At 47.3% G+C, this 20,550-nt stretch overlaps 1 protein-coding gene across 4 annotated transcripts in view; it reads right to left on the bottom strand.

The window, feature by feature from the left end:
- The window catches only part of LOC144829136 (cadherin-6-like), a 288,356-nt gene that overhangs the window by 40,235 nt on the left and 227,571 nt on the right, over positions 1-20,550 (bottom strand). For all 4 annotated transcript variants that reach the window (XM_078687964.1, XM_078687963.1, XM_078687961.1 and 1 more), the window contains exon 4: positions 7,552-7,671. In XM_078687964.1, the coding sequence (XP_078544090.1) occupies positions 7,552-7,671 (120 nt within the window). The remainder of the gene's footprint in view (positions 1-7,551; positions 7,672-20,550) is intronic.

Genomic DNA, 20,550 nt, shown 5'->3' on the forward strand with positions numbered 1-20,550 from the left:
ACCCTCCAGCACAGCCTGATTCTTATTCTAAAAACTGTAACACCTTTCCTCTCAGGGATAGTGAACAATGCTCTCCTTACTCAGAGCACCACTCAAGTAGGCACCATATTACTTATTTATTTTATTTTATTTTGAAAGTTTTATATAGCGCGAACAAGATCTTTGCAGATAACAGAGCGCTTTACAAAGGCAGGTGGAAGGGTAGGGGAACAGGGGGCATAGTAAGGAGGTAGATCATCAAGTTCATGTACATAGCAAAAATATTACATATAGTACAGGTATGAGGTAGCATGGCATAGTTGGAGCTTAGGTCATCAAAACAATGTAAATAATACAGAAATAGAGAAAAATACAGATATGAGGGAGCAAGAATCTAAGCACTTTAGTCTAATACAAGTCAAAACACACGTGCATAGGAATATATAGGCTATATAATAATCTAATACTGGTAATACTGATCGACGCATTGTATATCAAACGTAATTGTTCAAGTGTATCTAGCCATAAGGATATTTTTGACTTCTTTCTTAAAAAGAAGGGGGGAGGAGATGAGCCTGGTTTCAGGAGGAAGTGCGTTCCAGATCCTAGGCGCCATTCCTGAGAAGGAGCGTTTGTAAGTTTTTTCCTTCCGGAATATTCTCGGTTTCAGCAGAAGATTGTTTGTACTTCTGGTAGTTCTGGACCCGCCGGAAATTGTCAACTTATGAGTGAGGTAGCTGGGTGATTTCAGGTGTATAGCCTTGTGCGTCATGCAGGCAATTTTCAGCTGAATTCTGGCTTCAAGAGGCAGCCAATTCAAGGATTTAAAGTCAGGGGAGATATGCGAATGTTTTTTTGATCCAGTGATGAGTCTTGCTGCCGCGTTTAGTGATGCTCTGAGGGGTGCATTTGTAGTTAGGGGGAGGCCGCAGAGGGCCACACTGCCGTAGTCTATGCGGGGGATGACTAGAGCTTGTACTGCGGTTTGGAAGTCTTTTGCTGGGAGGAAGGGTTTAAGTTTCCTCAAGGTATTTATTTGGAAGTTCGCCCCCTTAGTTGCCTTGCTGATATGCTGCTGTATGTTGAGGTTGGTGTCAAGTGTTATGCCTAAGGATTTTGCTGAGTCCACGATGGTCGGTTCGACATTGAGTGCTGTTAGGTGCTTAAGCCATGTTTGTGCGGAAGATATTTTCGTGGGAGGTGAGATTAGGAGGAACTCAGTCTTCATAGCATTGAGTTTGAGGTGGTTATCGGCCAGCCAAGATTGGGTGCTACTGATCGTTGAATTCAGACTCAGGATGTCTTTGGGGGATTGTAACTTGAGATATAATTGAGTGTCATCGGCGTACATGTGAAAGTGTACATTGGATGCTTGTAGCAGGGTGGTGAGAGGTTCCATAACTAGGTTGAACAAAGTAGGGGATAGGCAGGATCCTTGAGGGACACCTAACGATACCGGTACTGGGGAAGACATCAAGTTTTTGCTATTGAATTTTTGAGACCGGTTGTGTAGAAAGGAGGTGAACCAACGAAGCACAGTCCCAGAGAAGCCCATTCTTGTCTTTAGGAGATCGAGTAAGTTCTCATGTTTCACTGTGTCGAATGCTGAAGAGAGATCAAGAAGGATGAGGAGGCAGGTATTATTTTGATCTAAGATTTGGATGGCGTCATCAATTATGTGAGTCATAGCTGTTTCAGTGCTGTGCCCTGCTCGGAAGCCTGATTGATGTGGGTTGAGGAGATCAAACTGTTCTATGTGCTTTGTCATTTGTAGTTGGACGCATTTTTCTAAAAGTTTGGCGAGAGTGGGAATGTTGGTAATCGGACGGTAATTGCTTAGATCAGTGGGGTCGGCTGTTGGTTTCTTCAGTAAAGGTGTAACTTGTCCAACTTTGAGGGAGTCAGGGATAGTTCCATGTTGTAGTGAACTATTGATAATTTTAGTCCAGAGTGGGAGGAGCAAAGGGATGAAGTCTTTTACGGCGTTAGCAGGAAGAGGGTCAGTGAGGTGATTGGATGATTTTAGGGTGCTGAGTATTCTGTCAATTTCTTCTTCAGAGTAGGTGTCAAAGGATGACCATGCCGCATTGTTTTTTAGTTTATTGGGTGTTATGCAGTTGGGTATTGAGTAAAGGTTTTTTGCTTGGTCTAGCTGGAGTCTGAAGAACTCTGCCTTTGAGCGTTTTATTTTCCTGAAGTATGCATTTCTCTTTTTCCTCAGAGTTTTAAGATGCAATGTCGAGGGAACTGATCTCCAGGTGCGCTCTGCCGTTCGCATAGCCCGTCTCTCTTCATTGAGACTCCCGTTGTACCAAGGGTTGGATATCTTAGTGGATACTCTTTTCAGTTGCATTGGAGCGGCCTCATTGATTATTGAGGCCATGGAGTTGAGATAGTGGTCAGTTAGGTACTGAACGTCAGTAACGTCGGTAGGGGGGAGTAGGAGATTGCAGCTGTTAGGGGGAAGAGAGTTTGGATTGAGTTTCCTCATGTCTCTTTTCCAAACTTTGGGCATGGAGTATTGCACCGGGATGCGTTTTACTTTTTCCTTGATAAGGAATGTGATAATATGGTGGTCTGACCAGTCACAAGGTTGGATTGAGTCAAGTTGAATGGTGTCTTCTTTGGAGATGACAAGGTCGAGGATAGAGCCTTTGTCATGTGTCGGGGTGTTGCAAATTTGAGTGAGGTCAGAAGCGTTAAGGAAATTTTTGAGGCTATTAACTACTGCGTCACTGCAGTCATTCCAATGGAGATTGTAGTCACCAAGGTAAATTTGTGTGTTTTGCCGTCCTGCGTTGATTGACATTGTGTCCATGAGTTGTTGGGAGAAGACGAGGTTGTCCCCCGGGGAGTGGTACATGATGTGTAGTGAACACACAGGTTTGTTCTCACTGATGACATCAAGGCAGAAGTATTCACAGGAGGTAAGAGAAGGGGCGGTGACCTTATTAATAGAGAGGTTGCTCTTGTAAATGCAGGCGATTCCGCCACCTGTCTTGTTGGACCTGTCAAGTCTAGTGATGCAGTAGTTGGGGGGGACTAGGATATCCATGATAGGATTGGAGGATTCAGGTAACCATGTTTCAGTTAGTATGGCCAGGTCAAGGTTCATAGACAAGATGAGGTCAGTGACCTCCGACGAGTGTTTTTGGGCCGATCTACAGTTGAGAAGTGTGCATTTGAGTCTGGGGGTGCAAGGGAAGGTGGAGGGGTCTATAGTGAGAGGGACTTTAGTGAGGTTGTTGGGAACAGAGCCTCTGTTGCTAAGCGTGGGGTGCCTGATAGGGTTGGAGAGAATCGTAGGAATGGACATGTGTGTGGTGGCTAAGCTGTTTTGGGTTGCCGGGACATATGTGCTGAGTAGGGTGTGTATGTCGCGGTCCGAGAGAGTCTTGATAGCGCGCTGGGGGCGGTTGGCGGTATTGCGAGAGGGGATAGAGGTCCAATGTAAGGAGCGAGTAGGATGTGTCTTGTTAGTGCGCTGAGGCCGGTTGGAGGTATTGCGAGAGGGGATAGAGGTCCCATGTAAGGGGTGACTAGGATGTGAGGGGGAGTTGTTGATTCGTTGAGAAGTGGTGGTGAGGGGGGGGGTGCTCGGTGTGCGTGAGGAGTAACTCTTTGAGCGTGTGGAGTTCTTCTTTCACTTGGAGGAGGGTGGTCATGATTGTGTCCAGCGTGCCGTTGGGTATGGGGTTAGAGTTATTGGAAGGGTAATCAATGACAGGGGGGGTGAGGCAATTGCGAGACGTGTTGAGACTGGTCGGTGCGGGGGTGCAAGTGTAGTAATGGGGCGTGAGAGTGGGGGGGAGATGTTGATGGAGGAGTGGGGACCAGGAGTGGTGGGAGTGCTAAGGGGGGGGGAACGGTTGAGGGAAGAGTGAAGGCTAGGAGTGGCGGGAGTGCAGGGGGTGGGAGGGGAGATGTTGGGGGAGGGGTGTAGGTCAGGAATGGGTTGAGTGCAGAGAATGGGGGGGAGCTGTTGAGGGAGGAGTGAAGGCTAGGAGTGGCGGGAGTGCAGGGAGTGGGGGGGGAGATGTTGAGGGAGGAGTGGGGGCCAGGAGAGAGGGAGCAGGGAGTGGGGGGAGAGAGGTCAAGGCAGGAGGGGAGCTAGGAGCGGCGGGAGTGTAGGGAGTGGCGGGGGTGGAGAAAGTGGGGGGGATTTGGGATGGGATAGAGTCGAGTTGTGAGGGTCAGAGGTGGTGGGTCGTTCTGAGACGTTAGTTGGAAGTGAGGAGTTCTGGTTCAGTTGGATTGGAGTATGTGTGGAGGTCCGACGGTTGGAGAGGTGCTCTTTGAAAGTGGGGAACAGGTTGTCGAGTAGTTCCAGGTTCCTGTCTGTGGATTGAATTAGGACAATCCCGTTATTGTAGATAGTAATGGCTGTACTGCCTGGGAAGAGTTTGGATGGTGCGAAGGAGAGTGTTAGTCCATGAGCGGATTTCCTGATGGTGGAGACGTTGAGTAAGGTAAGGAACGCTTTTCTCCATTGAGCTCTGCGTGCGGTGTGGAAGATGATATCAGTGTTTAGGGATTCATTTACCGGTGAGAAGTAGGTGTCGGCAAAGGGTGTTTCAGGGTGGGACCTCAGGAAGTTGTGTTTAAAGCGTTTGGCGGCTTTTTTTGTGAGTGCGGTGGGTAGTTTATTTTATATGTGTGCTTGACGCAGTGATCCATGTTAGGATGGCGTAAAGGTGGGTGTGGGAGAGTGAGCAGAAGAGATATACAAGAGCACAGATAAATGCAGACAATATATTACAAATAAATGCAGATAATATGTTACATGGGTCAAAAGAGATAAAGGCAGACAATATGTTACATGGGTCAAAAGAGGCACTAGTGAGAAAACAAAATATATGTGTTAGCAGCATACACAAATATATAATAATCAGATATGCGTATAATACTGATGAAAGACTGTAGCAAAATACATACATATGCCCACAGCAAGTTCGGGCGTCAAGTGATACTAATGAGCAGCCAGAAGTGTATGAGGGAGCGATCGGTGCAAAGTAAATTAGGTGCAGGTAAATATATCCAAGGCACAAGTAGAAGTATAATACTGCAATAATGGCATACACTCAATCACAGGAGGTGTAACTACATAGATAAGTGAAAGTGCGCTGTAGATGAGATTAGTCTCAAAGAGTCCAGTTCTTAGGGTAGGGTCACTTTAAAGTGAAAATTACTGGTCCAAAATGGGGGTACGGTAAGGGAGTTATTGCTACAGTTTTCTGTCCCCAGACAATTTTGAACAGATGAGGTAAACAATGTGATCGAGTGTGGTGATGTAAATACCTTTTTGCAATTTCTGCTGCTCAGCAAGCTGTTCAAGATGGCTGCCAAAATAGTATATAAGGCAGCAGTATTAGTCCTTTGTCTGTTGTTGTCTGTATTCGGAGAGATCAGTTTCCCTTTCTACTGAGGGCGAGTTAGTCCTATTTCTATGTTGGTGCTTCCTAGTTGCTGCTTGGTGGGGAGGAAAGAGACTTATCTCAGTTTAGGTGACCCTTGATCTAGTTGGAATGCATCCTCACGGTCAACTAGGGGCGGTGGTGTAATTTATTGCTTGTTTGTTGCTCCCTTTATGGCCCCCGCCATTTTAGACAAAGGAGACAATCTTGGACATTCATTTTTAGCAACTTACCAGCTATAGCTTGTAGCCTTTTTTTATCCCTCCATAATGCTGATAAAACCTTGCTGAGATCCTTGCCTTGAGCATTTGAGTGTTACTGTTAGCTGCTTTTTAATTTTTACACAGCTCTCTTTTGTGTAGGTTGCATTTTCAAGAGTTTGTACAAGAAAAAATATCTTTTAAAGGGGTGCTTAAATTGAGCTGGTGTTTTCTGGTGCTCAGCACCGGCACGTAATTGTCAACACCGTTGTTTGTGACAGTCTGCCACAAGGTGACACTGTCTGGCTAATTTCGAGATGACCAAAACAGCAGTCAATTATTAAATCAATATACATAAAAACAGACTATTACCTGACGCCCAAGACGTTCCTATAGCTTTGGGGGCCTGGAATAGTCTGAATTTTCACACTTGTAGGAGTGTGATGGTTAGTAGTTGTGTTATTACTATCCATGACAGCGCTGACAGGGGTAATGTATGGGGCAAGCTGCAGTGGCCTCCTGACGAGAGCCCCAGCAATTTTTTTTTTTTTTTTTTTTTTTTTACAAATATAGCACTGCTTAAAAGGAATCCACTACTTTTTATAAGACAATAAGTATGGTAATTGGAAAGAAAGGTGTCAGAAATGCTCAAAAGCAGAAAGGCAAGGATGAAGGGGAGTTGGAAGGGTTCTGGGGTGGCTGTAGAATGGGAGAAAATCTCAGTCCATGAAATGCTTCAAAGAACGCGCCACCACAGGATATCGGTAAAGTCACCACATGGGGCTCCATAGATGCTTCCATCAATGTCTGGGCTCGACCACCAAACACATGTAGGGGTGGGAAAAGCAACAATGAGAACCTAGGCCCATTACAAGCCCTTCTCTTAAAGAGGTATTACATGCTAAATTAATCTGATTACGAGGTGCGTCCTAGAAGGACTATTGTGATATTTTTGGAAAACATGAGGCTGGTTTGACAGATAAGGCGGACTCTAGGCCGAACCAAAAAAAACATAATAAATCCTTCAGCAAAGATGTTTTAATGAGCCACCTCATTAAATGTTCCATGTTAATAGTTGAAAATTACTTTTATAAACCATGATACTCAGCTTAAAATAATGTAGACGCCCTATTTACAGATATATCACTCTATTAAACTTGTCAAGCAGCACAGGGAAGGAAAAAATAAGTTGCTCTCGAGTTTAAAGTCTAATGCCTCCCAGTTTGGGTCTAATGTTTTGTATGAATTTGTAGACACAGAACGGACAGTGACAGGAGAGGGAGGTAGCAGTGCTTAACCCCTTCACTGCGGCGGCTATTCCGCCGCAGTGCTAAGGGGGCGGGCGTAAGAGTGGCGGGCGCATGCTGGTGACGGAACCGCTCAGTCACCAGCGTCAGTTACGCTGTGCTTATGACGGAGCGGTTCCGTCATGGCCCGCCCCGCTCAATAGAACGCTCAGCGCAGGCGCGGAATCCGTGTTGCGCAGGCGTGCCGAGCAGGCCATGACGGAACCGCTCCGTCATCAGCACAGCGCGACCGCGGCTGATGATGGAGCAGTTCCGTCATCAGCAGGGGAGGGGTTAATTAGAGCCAATGGTTGCAGTTGGGGCTCAACTGCACTCATTCTTGGGCACCGGCAATTGTTTTTCCTCATCAGACTTTCACCCAGCGCAAGAGAGAAAAACAATGAGGGGGAAAGAAAGAGGAAGAGAAAGAAGGAAAAACAGTGACAAAGAAAGAAAGCAGGGATGAAAAGAACATGAAAGAATGAAATAAAGGGGCGCAGAGTGTCTGGTAATGGATGATGGAGGCATGAGGTGAAATCGAGACTACCCAAGCCTGGCACTCGGTAACCCCAACATTTAATACCATTGGCCATGGGCTTCTGGGCAAAACGTTCAGCCCACATTTAAAACATTTTTTTTTACAAACTAAACACTGGAGGTAGGATTCCTGACCTGTCTCAGACTCAACGGAGAAGTATGGCTGCCCCTGGAGGATGCTGTAGACTACTTTTGCGCTGTTTCCATATGTAGGATCGTCATCATCGTTTGCGGTGACTTGTACAACGAATGTTCCTAGAAAAAATAAAGAACACAAGGTAAAACACAAGATCATTACATGAAAGGAGTATAATGGCAGCTCATGTCAATCTGTGTCCTTTTGGCCTTCGGCCATTTAATGGCAGTCAAATATAGTGTGCTCACAACGTACAAATCGCTGCCCCCCTCACTGAAGCGACTTCCAATGAGATAAACAACTGCCGTGAGTGTGGATTAACCAAGGGCGAAGCATTTCATTAACACAGTCACATAGCATCAGTGAGATATGATAGGCATAGTTAAGCAGACATTATTGGGATGAGAATACATGACTTAAGATCATCCAAAGACATTATGTTGACTGGTGTACGGTGAAATGAAAGGAGGCCGATCCTTTCGCCTCGTGGTGCCTTATATGATGCCTCGGTGGGGGCCCCCAGATGACGTCACGGTTGTCCCTCTTCATGGCGAAAAAACAGACGGGCTCCTGCCCGTGGAGGGACTAAGGGTGCCCCACTGCTATTTGCAGGGGACGCCTGGTCAATTTTGCAATTTAAAGTCAATGGCTCCGACCAAACAGAGGATTCCTCACTAAACATATGTCCTAATAAGCCACCCGGAAATGCCGAATCGTCCTCTCTAAATAAACTTTACAAACCTCCCAATAAATTATATATGCTTTGTTGACTGAGCCTTCCACGTTCAAGGATCGAGGTTTTGGAACTTATCCTCAGAAACTTGTCCATGGGGACAATGGAAGCTATACAAATGCTCCCCCGCCCGCCATCCACTGGGCAGTAAAATACAGCCCTAATAAATTTCCAGTGAGTCCCTCCCACCCCGGGGCGCCAGGGCCACTGCACCTGCTGTAGTAATGAAAGCTGGGCCCCTGACTGGTGTATCAATTCCGCTTCCGCATTTCCCTGTGTTTACATGACCTGCTCACGAACTTGGAAGCCAGTAATAAATCTCGCGATTTCCACTCTGCTGGAGCTGTCAGGATGATGGAGCAGGGCATGCAGGGAAAATAATCTTAAACCAGTCCATTGTTTAAATGCCCCCTCAGTGGAATCTTAATCTGAAGGAGAGGGTGCGGGATACAGGGAAAGAAAAGATATCTATCTATCTATCTATCTATCTATCTATCTATCTATCTATCTATCTATCTATCTATCTATCTATCTATCTATCTATTACACATGTATTTACATATATATAAATGTATTTGCATATATATATATATATATATATATATATATATATATATATATATATATATATATATATATATATATATATGAGATAGAGAGAGAGAGAGAGAGAGAGAGAGAACAAACCAGCCCCTCTCTATCTCACTCTCTCCTTCTCTCTCAATTCCTCTTTCTATCTCGTCACTGTGCCTCCTTGCAGTGGCGTAACGAAACCTGAGGAGACCCCCCTGCAAAGGGCATGTAGGGGCTCCCTTCCAGATTTACTCGGGAGCTCTCAGGCCAGGGTACTGCGCTGAGGGGGCCCAATGGAGCTCGAGTGTCCCACCGCACTGCGGAGGGCCTTTGTTATGCCACTGCCTTGTTCAATAAAATTTGGGGGGCTGTAGAGGTTGACAAAGACTGTTGGTTGTGCGCCTTCAAAAACTGCCCTCCAGTGTCTCCAAACCCCTTCCAGCACCATGTCGAGGGAAATGCCCAATAAGTAAATGGCCAGACCGGCCCTGGTGGCAGCAAAAAAATGGGAAAATAGAATACTCTGTTCAATTTCCAAACAGAAGCATAAACACACAGTGCCTGAACTTTAAAATAAAATAAAAAAAATTAAAAAACATTTGGCGGTAACAATTTCTTTAGCACTCTGGAGCAGTTGGCATCACTATATAAATGTGGTGTAATAAATGTAGCCTTAAACGTGGGAAATGGAGGAAAATAAAGCAATTTAATGAGGGGAAAAACAACAGCCGGATTTTCCTTTTGACTATAAAATCAGCAACGAATAGTTTTCTTACCTGTCGGTGTAGTTTTGCAGCTTGAAGATCTTTCTGGATTCACTATGCTGTGCATTATTCCGCGGTCTTGTGGTTGGGTCCGGATTCGTAGTCTTTTCTTTGTTTTGTTTTTTTTTTTGTAGCCCAGGTGGGCGTCGGCGTCACACCCCTTTGGGTGCATTTCCGGTGACGTCGGCATGCTTCCTGCGGAAGCTCCCACTCTTGGGCGCCATCTTCGGGTTCTTTTTTTCCGTGTTTCTTTCGTTTCCGAAGTAATGGCAATGTTCTATTCAGGTGATATTTTACCGCTTTGTACCTTCAAAGTCTTTTCCACTTTTCTATTTCCACCTCTTCTCTCTCCAGCCTCATCTTTCTGGCGGAGGTGGGTGGGTTCGCTAGTGAATCCAGAAAGATCTTCAAGCTGCAAAACTACACCGACAGGTAAGAAAACTATTCGTTTTGCAGCGTGAATCTTTCTGGATTCACTATGCTGTGCATAGATTTTGTAGCGGTTTCTCATCTCTGTGGCGGTTGGGTGGAAGATGAGCGTTGGGTATTGAATATGTGCTGTAGCACCTTCTGTCCAACTTGAGCTTCCTTATTCATCTGTATGTCCACACAGTAGTGCTTCGTGAACGTGTGCACCGAAGCCCATGTTGCCGCCAGGCATATGTCTTGTATGGGTGTGTTAGCCAGGAAGGCTATTGTAGCACCCTTTTTCCTAGTGGAGTGGGCACGTGTCCCCTCTGCTAGCTCTTGTCCTGCACGCTTGTGGCAGAGTTGAATTGTCTGTGCGATCCATCGTGCAATGGTCTTTTTGCTTACTGCCTTTCCCATGTAACTGTTGGCGAATGACACAAAGAACTGTTTTGTTTTCCTGTGTCCCTTCGTCCTCTCAATGTAGTGCATGACTGCCCTTCTGGCGTCCAGGGTGTGCAGAGCTCGCTCTGCCGCAGTTGTTGGTTTTTGGAAAAAACTCGGTATCTGTATAGACTGGTTCATGTGAAATTTAGATACCACCTTCGGCATGAAGTGTGGGTCAGTCCTCATCACAACTCTATCATTGTGTATTTGTATGTAGGGTTCTTGTAGCGTCAGAGCCTGAAGCTCGCTTACTCTGCGTAAGGACGTTATTGCAACCAGGAAAGCTGTTTTCATAGTTAGCATCTTTAAGGACGCCTTGTGGAGTGGTTCAAAGGGCTCCTTCATGAGTTCCGTTAGGACTATGTTCAAGTTCCATGCAGGTGGCGGCACCCGCTTGGGTGGTGCGATCCTCTTCGCACCTTCTAGGAATCTCTTCACCACCTGTGATGTGAAGAAACTCCTGCAAGTTTTCCCCCTTGTGTAGGCGACTATCGCTGCCAAGTGAACTCTCAGGGAGGATGAGCTAAGGTTTTTCTCTAGCAAGTGCGTCAGGTACTTTAGCACTGTGGAGTCCTTCTTCATTTTATTGTGAAGTCTTTCTTGTCTGCACCATATTGTGAACCTTTTCCATTTCGCAACATAGCACTTCCGAGTGCTAGGCCTTCTTGCCTCCCGCAGGACCCTCAGGGTACTTTCTGGCAATCTTAAATGTGCGAACTCTATGTCCTCAGGAGCCACGCTACTAGGCTCATGCTCTCTGGCTCTGGGTGTAGCACCTCTCCGTTCTGCATGGAGAGTAAGTCTTTCCTCCTGCTGAATCTGTGGGGTGCACACTGTGTCATCTCCATGATCTGCGAGTACCATGTCTGCCTCGCCCACTGTGGTGCGACCAGTATCAGTGTCATGTTGCTCGCTCTGCACTTGCTCAGTACTCTGTGCATCAGTGGTATCGGGGGAAAGGCGTAGGCAAATGTCCCTGACCAATCTATCCATAGGGCATTCCCTAGTGATCCTTCCTCGGGCTGCCTGGATGCGAAGTTTTGGCATTTTGCATTCTGGCGTGTGGCAAACAGGTCCACCAATAGAGTTCCCCATCTGTCGAATAGGCGCCTTGTCTCCTGAGCATTGAGCTCCCACTCGTGGGATGCCGATGTCTGCCTGCTGAGCCAATCTGCTTGTATGTTGTCCTTCCCTGGCAGGTGTATGGCCAGCAGGTCTATCTTGAGAGGGATGGCCCATCTCCATATCTCCTGCGCCAGCGTTGAAAGCGGGGCTGACTGTGTGCCCCCCTGCTTGTTGATGTAGAACATCGCAGTGGTATTGTCTGTTTGTATCAACACCTTGTGTTTGTATAGTCTTGTTTGAAAGGCTTTCAGTGCAAGGAAGATTGTCTTCAATTCTAAGTAATTGATGTGCTTTGTCGCATCTGTTGGTGTCCACAGTCCCCTCACCTTGAGCTCCTCCATGTGAGCGCCCCATCCCTTCAGGGATGCGTCTGTGGTGATGGTCACTGTTGGCGTTGGGGGCGTTAGAGGCTTTCCCCTTGCTATGTTCTCCATGGTCCACCATGTCATCTCCTTCTGCACTGCGTGCGTTACAACCACTAGATCCTCCCAACTGCCTGTAGCTTGTGACCATTGCTCCTGTAGCCATTCTTGAAAGGGTCTCATGTGGAGTCGTATATTCGGTACCAGGTGGATGCATGATGCCATCATCCCCATGATCTTGCTCGCAGTCCTCACTGTCCGAGCTTGTCCCTTCCGGTAGAGGCGAGTTTCCTTCACCAGCGCCCTCGCCCTCTTCTCGCTGGGGAACACCTTGCCCTGTAAGGTGTTGATCTGTGCTCCCAGGAAGATCTTCACTTGTTGTTGCTCCATTGATGATTTCTTCCAATGGATGGAGAACCCCAGGTTTATGAGCGTGCTTGTCACTGTATGTGCGTGCAGCTTGCATTTCTGGTATGAGTTTGCTTTCACCAGCCAGTCGTCCAGGTAAGGGTATACGTGTATTCCTTGCCTTCTTAGGTGCGCTGCGACTGCTGCGAGGCACTTTGTGAAAACTCTTGGTGCTGATTTTAGACCGAAGGCCAGTGTCGTGAACTGGTAGTGGCTTTCTCCGACAGTGAACCTGAGCATGTGCTTGTGCTTTCTGTTCATTGGAATGTGCAGGTATGCGTCTTTGAGGTCTATTGTGACCATGAAGTCCCCGATCTGCAATTGTGGGAGCACCTCTTGCAGGGAGGTCATTTTGAATTTTTGCGTTCTTATGAATTTGTTCATGAACCGTAAGTCGAGAATGGGTCTCATTGTCTCGTCTACCTTTGGTACCAGGAAGTACGTTGAGTATACTCCTGTGTTACTTTCCTTGAAGGGTACCCGTTCTATGGCCTGCTTCCGCAGGAGTTCCTTTGCCTCCTCCTGCAGACACTGCAGCTGTTTGCCTGCTAGTGGCTTTCTTTTTGGTTTTCTGCTTGTTGGCCTCCCCTCCAACTCTATGCAGTATCCGAATTGGATAATGTTGAGGATCCATTTGTCTGATGTGATTTCTCTCCACTCTCGGAGGTGGAATCTTAATCTTCCTCCCACTGGTGTCATGTGGACGTAGGTGTCTAGTTTGTCTTGACCCATCTGTACGTGCTGCCCCCTGGGATCTTTTTTGTGGGCGGGCACACAGAGTTTTTTTAAGTCACTTAGAGGTGGGCTGCTGCCCCCCTCTTCTATTTTGTCCCCGTCCATTTCTCCCTCGAAAGGACTGGCCTCTTTGTTGGTACTGCCAGGACTGCTTCTGATGGCCATGCTGAGTCTGCGAGTCTGCCTGGTGCGTTTGCTGGAAAACCTGGTGTGATGTACCGGGCTGGTTTCCGCCTCTCCCGCCGGGCCTCCGTGACGGGGTGCCCCTCTTGTTCCCTCTGAACTGCAATGCTCCCATGGATCTTGCTGTTTCGTTATCTTTCTTCAGTTGGCTGAGCGTTTCATCAACTGTTGTTCCGAAAAGCGTGCTTCCGTTGAACGGTGTGTTCAGGAGGCTGTGTTGCACCTCCGGTTTGAAACCGGATATCCTGAGCCAGGCGTGCCTCCTTTCCGTGACGCCCATCATCATGAGCCTGCTGGCGGTGTCTGCCCCATCCAGGGCCGTCTTAAGGCAAGAATTTGCCGCGTTTTTTCCCTCTTCAACCAGCTTTTCGGCTTTCTGCCTGGCATCCTGGGGCAAGTCCTTCACCAACTGCCCCAGTCCCTCCATGATTTGGTACATGTGCCTGTTTATCAGGGCGTTGGAATTAGCCATGCGCCAGTGGGTCGCGGCATTCCGTTCGATCCTTCTGCCCACCAGATCCAACCTTTTGCTCTCCTTATCCGGTGGTGGGCCCGAGGTAGTGGGTACGTTAGCCCTCCTCCTTGCTGTGGCCGTGATAATGGAGTCTGCGGAGACCGTGCCCTGAATGTAGGCCGGGTCCTTTGTGGCATGCTTGTACTTCTTCTCAGTTCTGGGAGTTACTGCCTTGCATGTTGCGGGCTCCCTGAAAGCTTCCTTCCCCTGAGCCAAGACGCTCTCGAGCATTGGAAGGAACTGGCTCCTCGTTTGTGTTGGGAGCAATGTTTCTAGAAGGAAGTCTGCTTTCTGCTTCTCTTCGTCGAGCTTGAGCTTGAAAGCTGCTGCGGCAGCTTGTATCACCGAGTTGTAGGCCCCGATGTCGTCCGGCGGCGAGGGCCTCGAGGGGTAAGTGTCGACCACCTCCTCCGGGCTGTCGGTGTCGACATCTATGTAATCTACCTCCTGTAGGTCAGAGGGTGTCGAGTCTGCGTCTGTCCTGCTTTCCTCTTCCTCCCCATAGTTGTAACTATCGTAGGGATTCTCGTACTCCTCCTGGTCGTCGATCACCTCGACGTCCTGGTCTTGTTCCTCGAAGACTTCGGCGATCTCTTCCTCCTCCTCGACTGCCTACACCACCGGTGGCTTGGTCTTGTGAGGGATCGTGAAGGCCTTCATCTTTGCATCGAAATCTTTCTTCCGCTGCATGATGTTTTCCATTTCGGCCTCGAGGCGCCTTCTCTTCTTCTCCATCTCTGCCGCGTGTTCCGCGTCGGATGGGTCGGCCGTTCTTTTCGGCGGATGGTTCGTCGCCGTACCTTTCGGCGTCGAAGTTTTCGACGTCGACGTCGGACCGGATCTTGGGTCTCTGGTCGTCGTCGTCAGTTTTGGGTCTTTCTCCCTCGGCGTCGATCGATCCTTTTCGGGGACGATTTTCGACGTTTTCTGCTGATCAGCAGCCCTCGGCGCCGGGGACTCCTTCTCGGAGGATCCGCTGGGCCTGGGAGTAGTCGCGGACGCCGCCTTTTTTGGCGTCGGCGCTTTCGGGGTCTTGCCCTCGATTTTTCTAGACTCAGAGTCTCTCGGGTTCTTGGGGGCCGAAGAGTCTCCTACCTTGTCAGAAGTCTTCGTGTAATCGGTCTCTACGACCGTGTAGCTGTCGTCTTCGGCGGCAGCGTTGTCTTCTTCCTCGGAGGACATCCCCAGCTCGTAGAGGGACGGAGTCGGGGCCTTCCCCTGCAGGGTGGCGTGTGCTACCCTCTGCCTCTCTCTCACACGAAGGGTCTTCGGGGCGAAGGCGGAACAGGCGTTGCAGTCTCCGCTTTCGTGGTCCACCGGAAGGCAAAGGTTGCATACCGGGTGCTGGTCCTTCTGCACGTACTTGTGGTGGCAGTTATGGCAGAACTTGAATGGCGTGTTGTCCATCATCGAGCGTCCAGGGCCTCTCTGGTCGCGTGTTCGTCGACGGTCGTCGATGATTTCGATGAAAAACGCTTTCTCCTCGCCGGCTTCTCGTCGATGAAGTCCCCTGTAGTCTTCAGATGACTTCTCCTCGTCTTTTCTGTATTTTCTTTCTTCTTTCTCCAAAAATGTCTGGAGCCCAAACGGGAACGATCCAGACCCGACCGCGGAAAAAAAGAATCTGAAGATGGCGCCCAAGAGTGGGAGCTTCCGCAGGAAGCATGCCGACGTCACCGGAAATACACCCAAAGGGGTGTGACGCCGACGCCCACCTGGGCTACAAAAAAAAACAAAAAACAAAGAAAAGACTACGAATCCGGACCCAACCACAAGACCGCGGAATAATGCACAGCATAGTGAATCCAGAAAGATTCACGCTGCAAAACTTGTGATTTCTATGCTCCATATTTTCACGATTCGTCATTCTTTGATGTTTCTTTAACTTTGAGGTAGATGGGCAATACCAATGATGGAATACAAAGCTCCAAACAGATGTTTAATAATTTCCCAAAAAGGCTGAATACCCAAATGTCCACAGCTGTGTTAAGATGATAATACTGATAAAGGACCTGTTCCTTGAACTACATAGCTAAATTTTGCGCCATTCCATGATGTCAGCTTGATTGTCATGCTTTTCTGGGAGCTCTTTGAAGTGGATATGATATGGCCACTCTCTAAAAGCAATAACATACATATACCATAATTATGAAGAGCATGGCCACTGGCCCTGAGGACCACAGTACTATTTGCTACCACTGGACATCTAAGAGGTCAGAGGTCAAATTCAAAGACCCATGCATCATGCCTAGGACCTGTCAGTGCAGGGTTTTTGTTGGCATTCATACATGGCCTTTTGCTTGATGTCAATGGGAATCATTAGACCTAAATTTAGCTCTTAGGGTGCCAGTGCTTTTTCCATGCAGCAACCTCATGTCAGGGACTTGCACCAGCTCGCGCTCTGGCATCCCCACTCCATGACAGTCTACAAATATGCTCTGAATTAGCATCTTTTCTAAGGCCATGATTGGACCAGCACCAATGATTATCTCAAAATACTGCCTGTGCTACAAGTATAGTGAGACAATTGGTCTGACAGTAAAATGTGGCACGTTAGCTATGCTTGTGTCATTTAGACATTGAGTAAGATGTGGCAAGGGCACAGTGGGCTCTCTTGTTCCTTTTCTCTGGAATGCCTTTTCTCTTATCTTGCAAGCCCACCAAGATCAGATAGATGACTGCATGTTGTTAATACTCCATGCTATTTCTGCAAGCGTAGGGCTAACTGATTAAATTCAGTCTAGTGAATAAACTGCTTCCATCAATTTGTGCTACGTTTACGACCTCACATTTAAAAGTCATACCCAGCACCCAAACAATACCTAATCTCCTGTAGATCATCAATAAATGCCGCCAACCACTGCATGAAATTCCCATATCCTCCTCTCCCATTGAAGATGACCCCTAATTCCTGGTAATGTAATCAAATCTTAAGGCATGGAGTGGTTCTTGTAGATCACAAAACTTATCCCAATAATCAATAATAAATACCAAAAATCAAAGAAAAACATTAGCCCTGGGACTTGGAGGAGCGTGCTGCTCAGCATAAAAGCACAACAATGCCTTGTGACAATGGGGACAAGATGAAAGAAATCCAGCGTCACAAGAAGGCGCAGTCAGCCACTTCCCAGCAAAAGAGGAAGGAAACCAAGAAACAAGCCTACCCAGTCTACCGCCGGAGAAGGATAGATCAAGCACTCATGCCCTAGAACAGGACGCGTCACAGGGGCACCTTAGCAACCACGTAGCAAGGGCTATGTCATCCCAAACAGACTCTTTCTTATTCACCCGGCAGACAGCGGTAGAAGCAAAGAACGATCAAGAAACAGCACCGGCTCGTGGTTATGGAGTCAACTACCACGCCGAACAAAAACCTCAAGGTAACACCAAGGCTCACGCTGCCCAGGTCACAAAAACAGATCCCGGAAACTCGTCCCCAATCAGGGCTGACGGGAACTCACCTTCCTCAGACAGGGACATGACCTTCTTGGAAGACCAAGAATGGATCGAATTAGAGGCTGCATACAACGTTAAGGACCTCACAAACAGCATCAGTAAAGAGAGCCTCAACCACCCCACAGAGGGGGCAACGGATACAACTGACACTTTTTGGGTAACTCTACTCAACACAATCCAACTGTCATCAACCGCACTTCAGTATCAATCTGACAAACTAGACCTTCAACTAATAGGCTGCAAAGGTTGGCAGAGGCCACTATGGGGATCGACAGAAAACTTGCAGATCTCAACGGCCTTATAAAAAGAGGACAAGAGTCAGTAAAACTATCCCAGCTTGGAAGAACAGACTGTGCCTGCTCACCAATCGTCGACAAACTATCATCATTACCCACAATGTTGGGAAACCTTCTGGACGACATAAAACTAAACACCACAAAGCTCCTTACAACAAAGGAAAGGCCCGCCACTTTACTTCTCAACAAAAGTCCACTAGGAAACGATAACAACCCAAACAAAGTCACAACGCAACGGCAGCAGCCATCAAATTCCAACACTTCATTAGAGGAGTCTCCTCAGAATACCTTGACAAGTAGCCACGTCGAGCAACCAGGAAGCTCAATGAACGCGCGCACTCGACGCAAACAAAATAGAAAGGGCAGGAACAGGAAGCAACCTGAAGCGGTCTGTACAGAAGAGAAACGCCAGCAATGTACATCGGTGGGCTTTGACACCCCACTAGCAAATAAGCACAACACCAGCGTTTCACCTCAATTTAAAAAATCATTAGACGCACAGACGCAAGCCGGAGAGGGAATGGGAACTCAGTTCTTCCCAAAAGAGAAAACCTCCAAGCAGACAGAGGAAACCCCCTTAGGCCAAATAAACAATCAAACACTTAACATCTCAACAGAACCAGCCCAAAAAGGCCAAAGTGTAAGTCAAGCAGTAACAACGCAACGGACCTGGGGGGTCGAAAAACAGGCTCAAGAGGTGCCTGACAAAGTTACATCAAAGGTCATAACCACCAACCTCCCAAACATCAATACCTGTAAAAACACCAAGACCACCTGCAGCGAGAAGAAAGGGGACCCCCTGATATTAAACATCACTAAAACAGAAAGTGGCCAGCCTAAAGACCAACCCCAGCGGGTAAATTTCAATCAAAACTTCGACACACCAATCAGTCAACATTCACAAGGGCCAAGCGTATTCGTGCGACAAACACAGCAACCAACACAGCCCCCAGCGGAATCTGACATAATTCTTTTTATTCCCGAATTCAAATCTAGAGGAAGGGTGGATACTCTAAACAGGGGCAATATACTAAAGCTGATCAATTCAATTGACAATTTAAAAAATATACACACCACCGACCGGCTTGAACTTGAGTTTCTTCCTGCCTCTCATCCACGTGGCAACGAAACAACAAAGACCACATGGACAACAAACGACGTCGCAAATTCAATTATGGAGGAAACATCCAGATTCTCCCAGTGGGGAATTAAGCTAGAAGTAGCAAGCAGACCCGCCTACCCGACTCTGCTCCTTGAAGAAAAGAAACAAGAAAGCCCCAAAACGGCTAAATCAATACTGAAAGGAGCACGAAGTCACTCACCGGGACCAGTTAAATACCTGCCACAATTTCAACATTCAAACTTCCCCGAGCTCGAACCACACAGAGCACCACTAACTCGCACAATACCCGGAGGAGACACCAACTGACAAAGAACATCAGCCTCAACTGTCAATCCTACAGTTTCCCCCAATATAAAAATATGTAATTGGAACATCAACGGCCTCTTAGACAAACTGGAGGACCCTGAAATTTCAAATTATTTAAAATCTTTTGATCTGATCCTCCTTCAGGAAACATGGGAAACAAACGACATCCCACTACAAGGCTTCACAACTCAAACGCTCCCGGCAACAAGAGGCTCTCAATATGGTCACAGTTCTGGCGGCCTGGCGACTTTCGCCTCGATATCAACAATCGGGGCAACCGAAACGATAAAAGTAAGCCTCACACCTCCAAACGCAATACAGGCGCTATCAGCAACAATTACAAACAACCAGGCAACCCAACAGCTGTACATCATCAACATATATATACACCCGAAGCACAGACACTCGGGGTCTAGGGAACTCGTCAAAGAACTGACAAAACTCATGGAGGAAAGGGAAATGGAGAACATACTTGTGGCAGGAGACTTTAACCTTCATCTCTTCGAAGTAAAACCAGCAGACGACATGACCAAGGAAATGGACACAGCCTGGGCCATTCCAAACCAAACAAACCCGTTTCCCAATAAACATACAAAAACCTCAATTGAGCTATTGAGAGATCTCGAGCAGCTAAATCTCAGAGTACTAAACGGACGTTTCAAAGATGACACTCCACCAGCTCCAACACACTTCTCTATGAGCACGACTTCACATCTCGATTACATGTTAATGACACTCTCAATGTATGGAAAAATCAGCTCATTCAAGATTGGAGACAGCTCATCAAGCGACCATCTACCCCTAGAAGTCAATCTAGGTGTGTCCTGCGTGAACGAAGCCGCGGAAAAACGATACATAGGCACAGAACACACTGCCAACTACAAACGAATAAGGTGCAAGACCACAGAGATCGAGGAATTATCAACTAGTGCCAAAATAATCATGCACCAGGCATCCTGCTTAAACACTAATCCGCTAGATGCCTGGGCATACTTCACAACAGAACTGGGAGCTAAACATGCCACTGAGCTGAAAACCCAAAAAGGGAACACTACTTGGTCTTCACATGGAAAAGGCACAACACCTGAGATAAAAAATATAAAACGCGATATAAAAAAGACCTTGGAAAAGCTCCGAAAAGAACCAAAAAATGACAGCCCTCAAAAGGAGCTTCGAATCCTAAAAAGACAACTAAAAAAGATGACCTGGGAAAGGAAAAAACAACAAAGCGAAGAAAAATGGATAAAAATCGTCCACAGCTCAAAACAGAAGAACAGCTCCAGCTTCTGGAAAATAATCCATTCCCTTCAACAGCCAGGCCATGAGGGAATCGACTCCAACATATCTGAACCTGACTGGGCCAAATACCTATCTGCACATTTCAATACAGCCGACCCAACAACGGCCAGTTCCAGAGGGGGAGACTGGTCGGACGACACTGTCCAGAATCTCAACAATTTCAGCACACCCAACAACGAAGAGACCTTAGCTAAGAAAGGGAAATCTTCCTTGCTCAACGATCCAACTGCGCGCATAGACTCAGAATTAACCACCAACTCAACAGC

Source organism: Lissotriton helveticus, chromosome 4_1 (assembly GCF_964261635.1).
Source record: "Lissotriton helveticus chromosome 4_1, aLisHel1.1, whole genome shotgun sequence".
Taxonomy (NCBI): domain Eukaryota; kingdom Metazoa; phylum Chordata; class Amphibia; order Caudata; family Salamandridae; genus Lissotriton; species Lissotriton helveticus.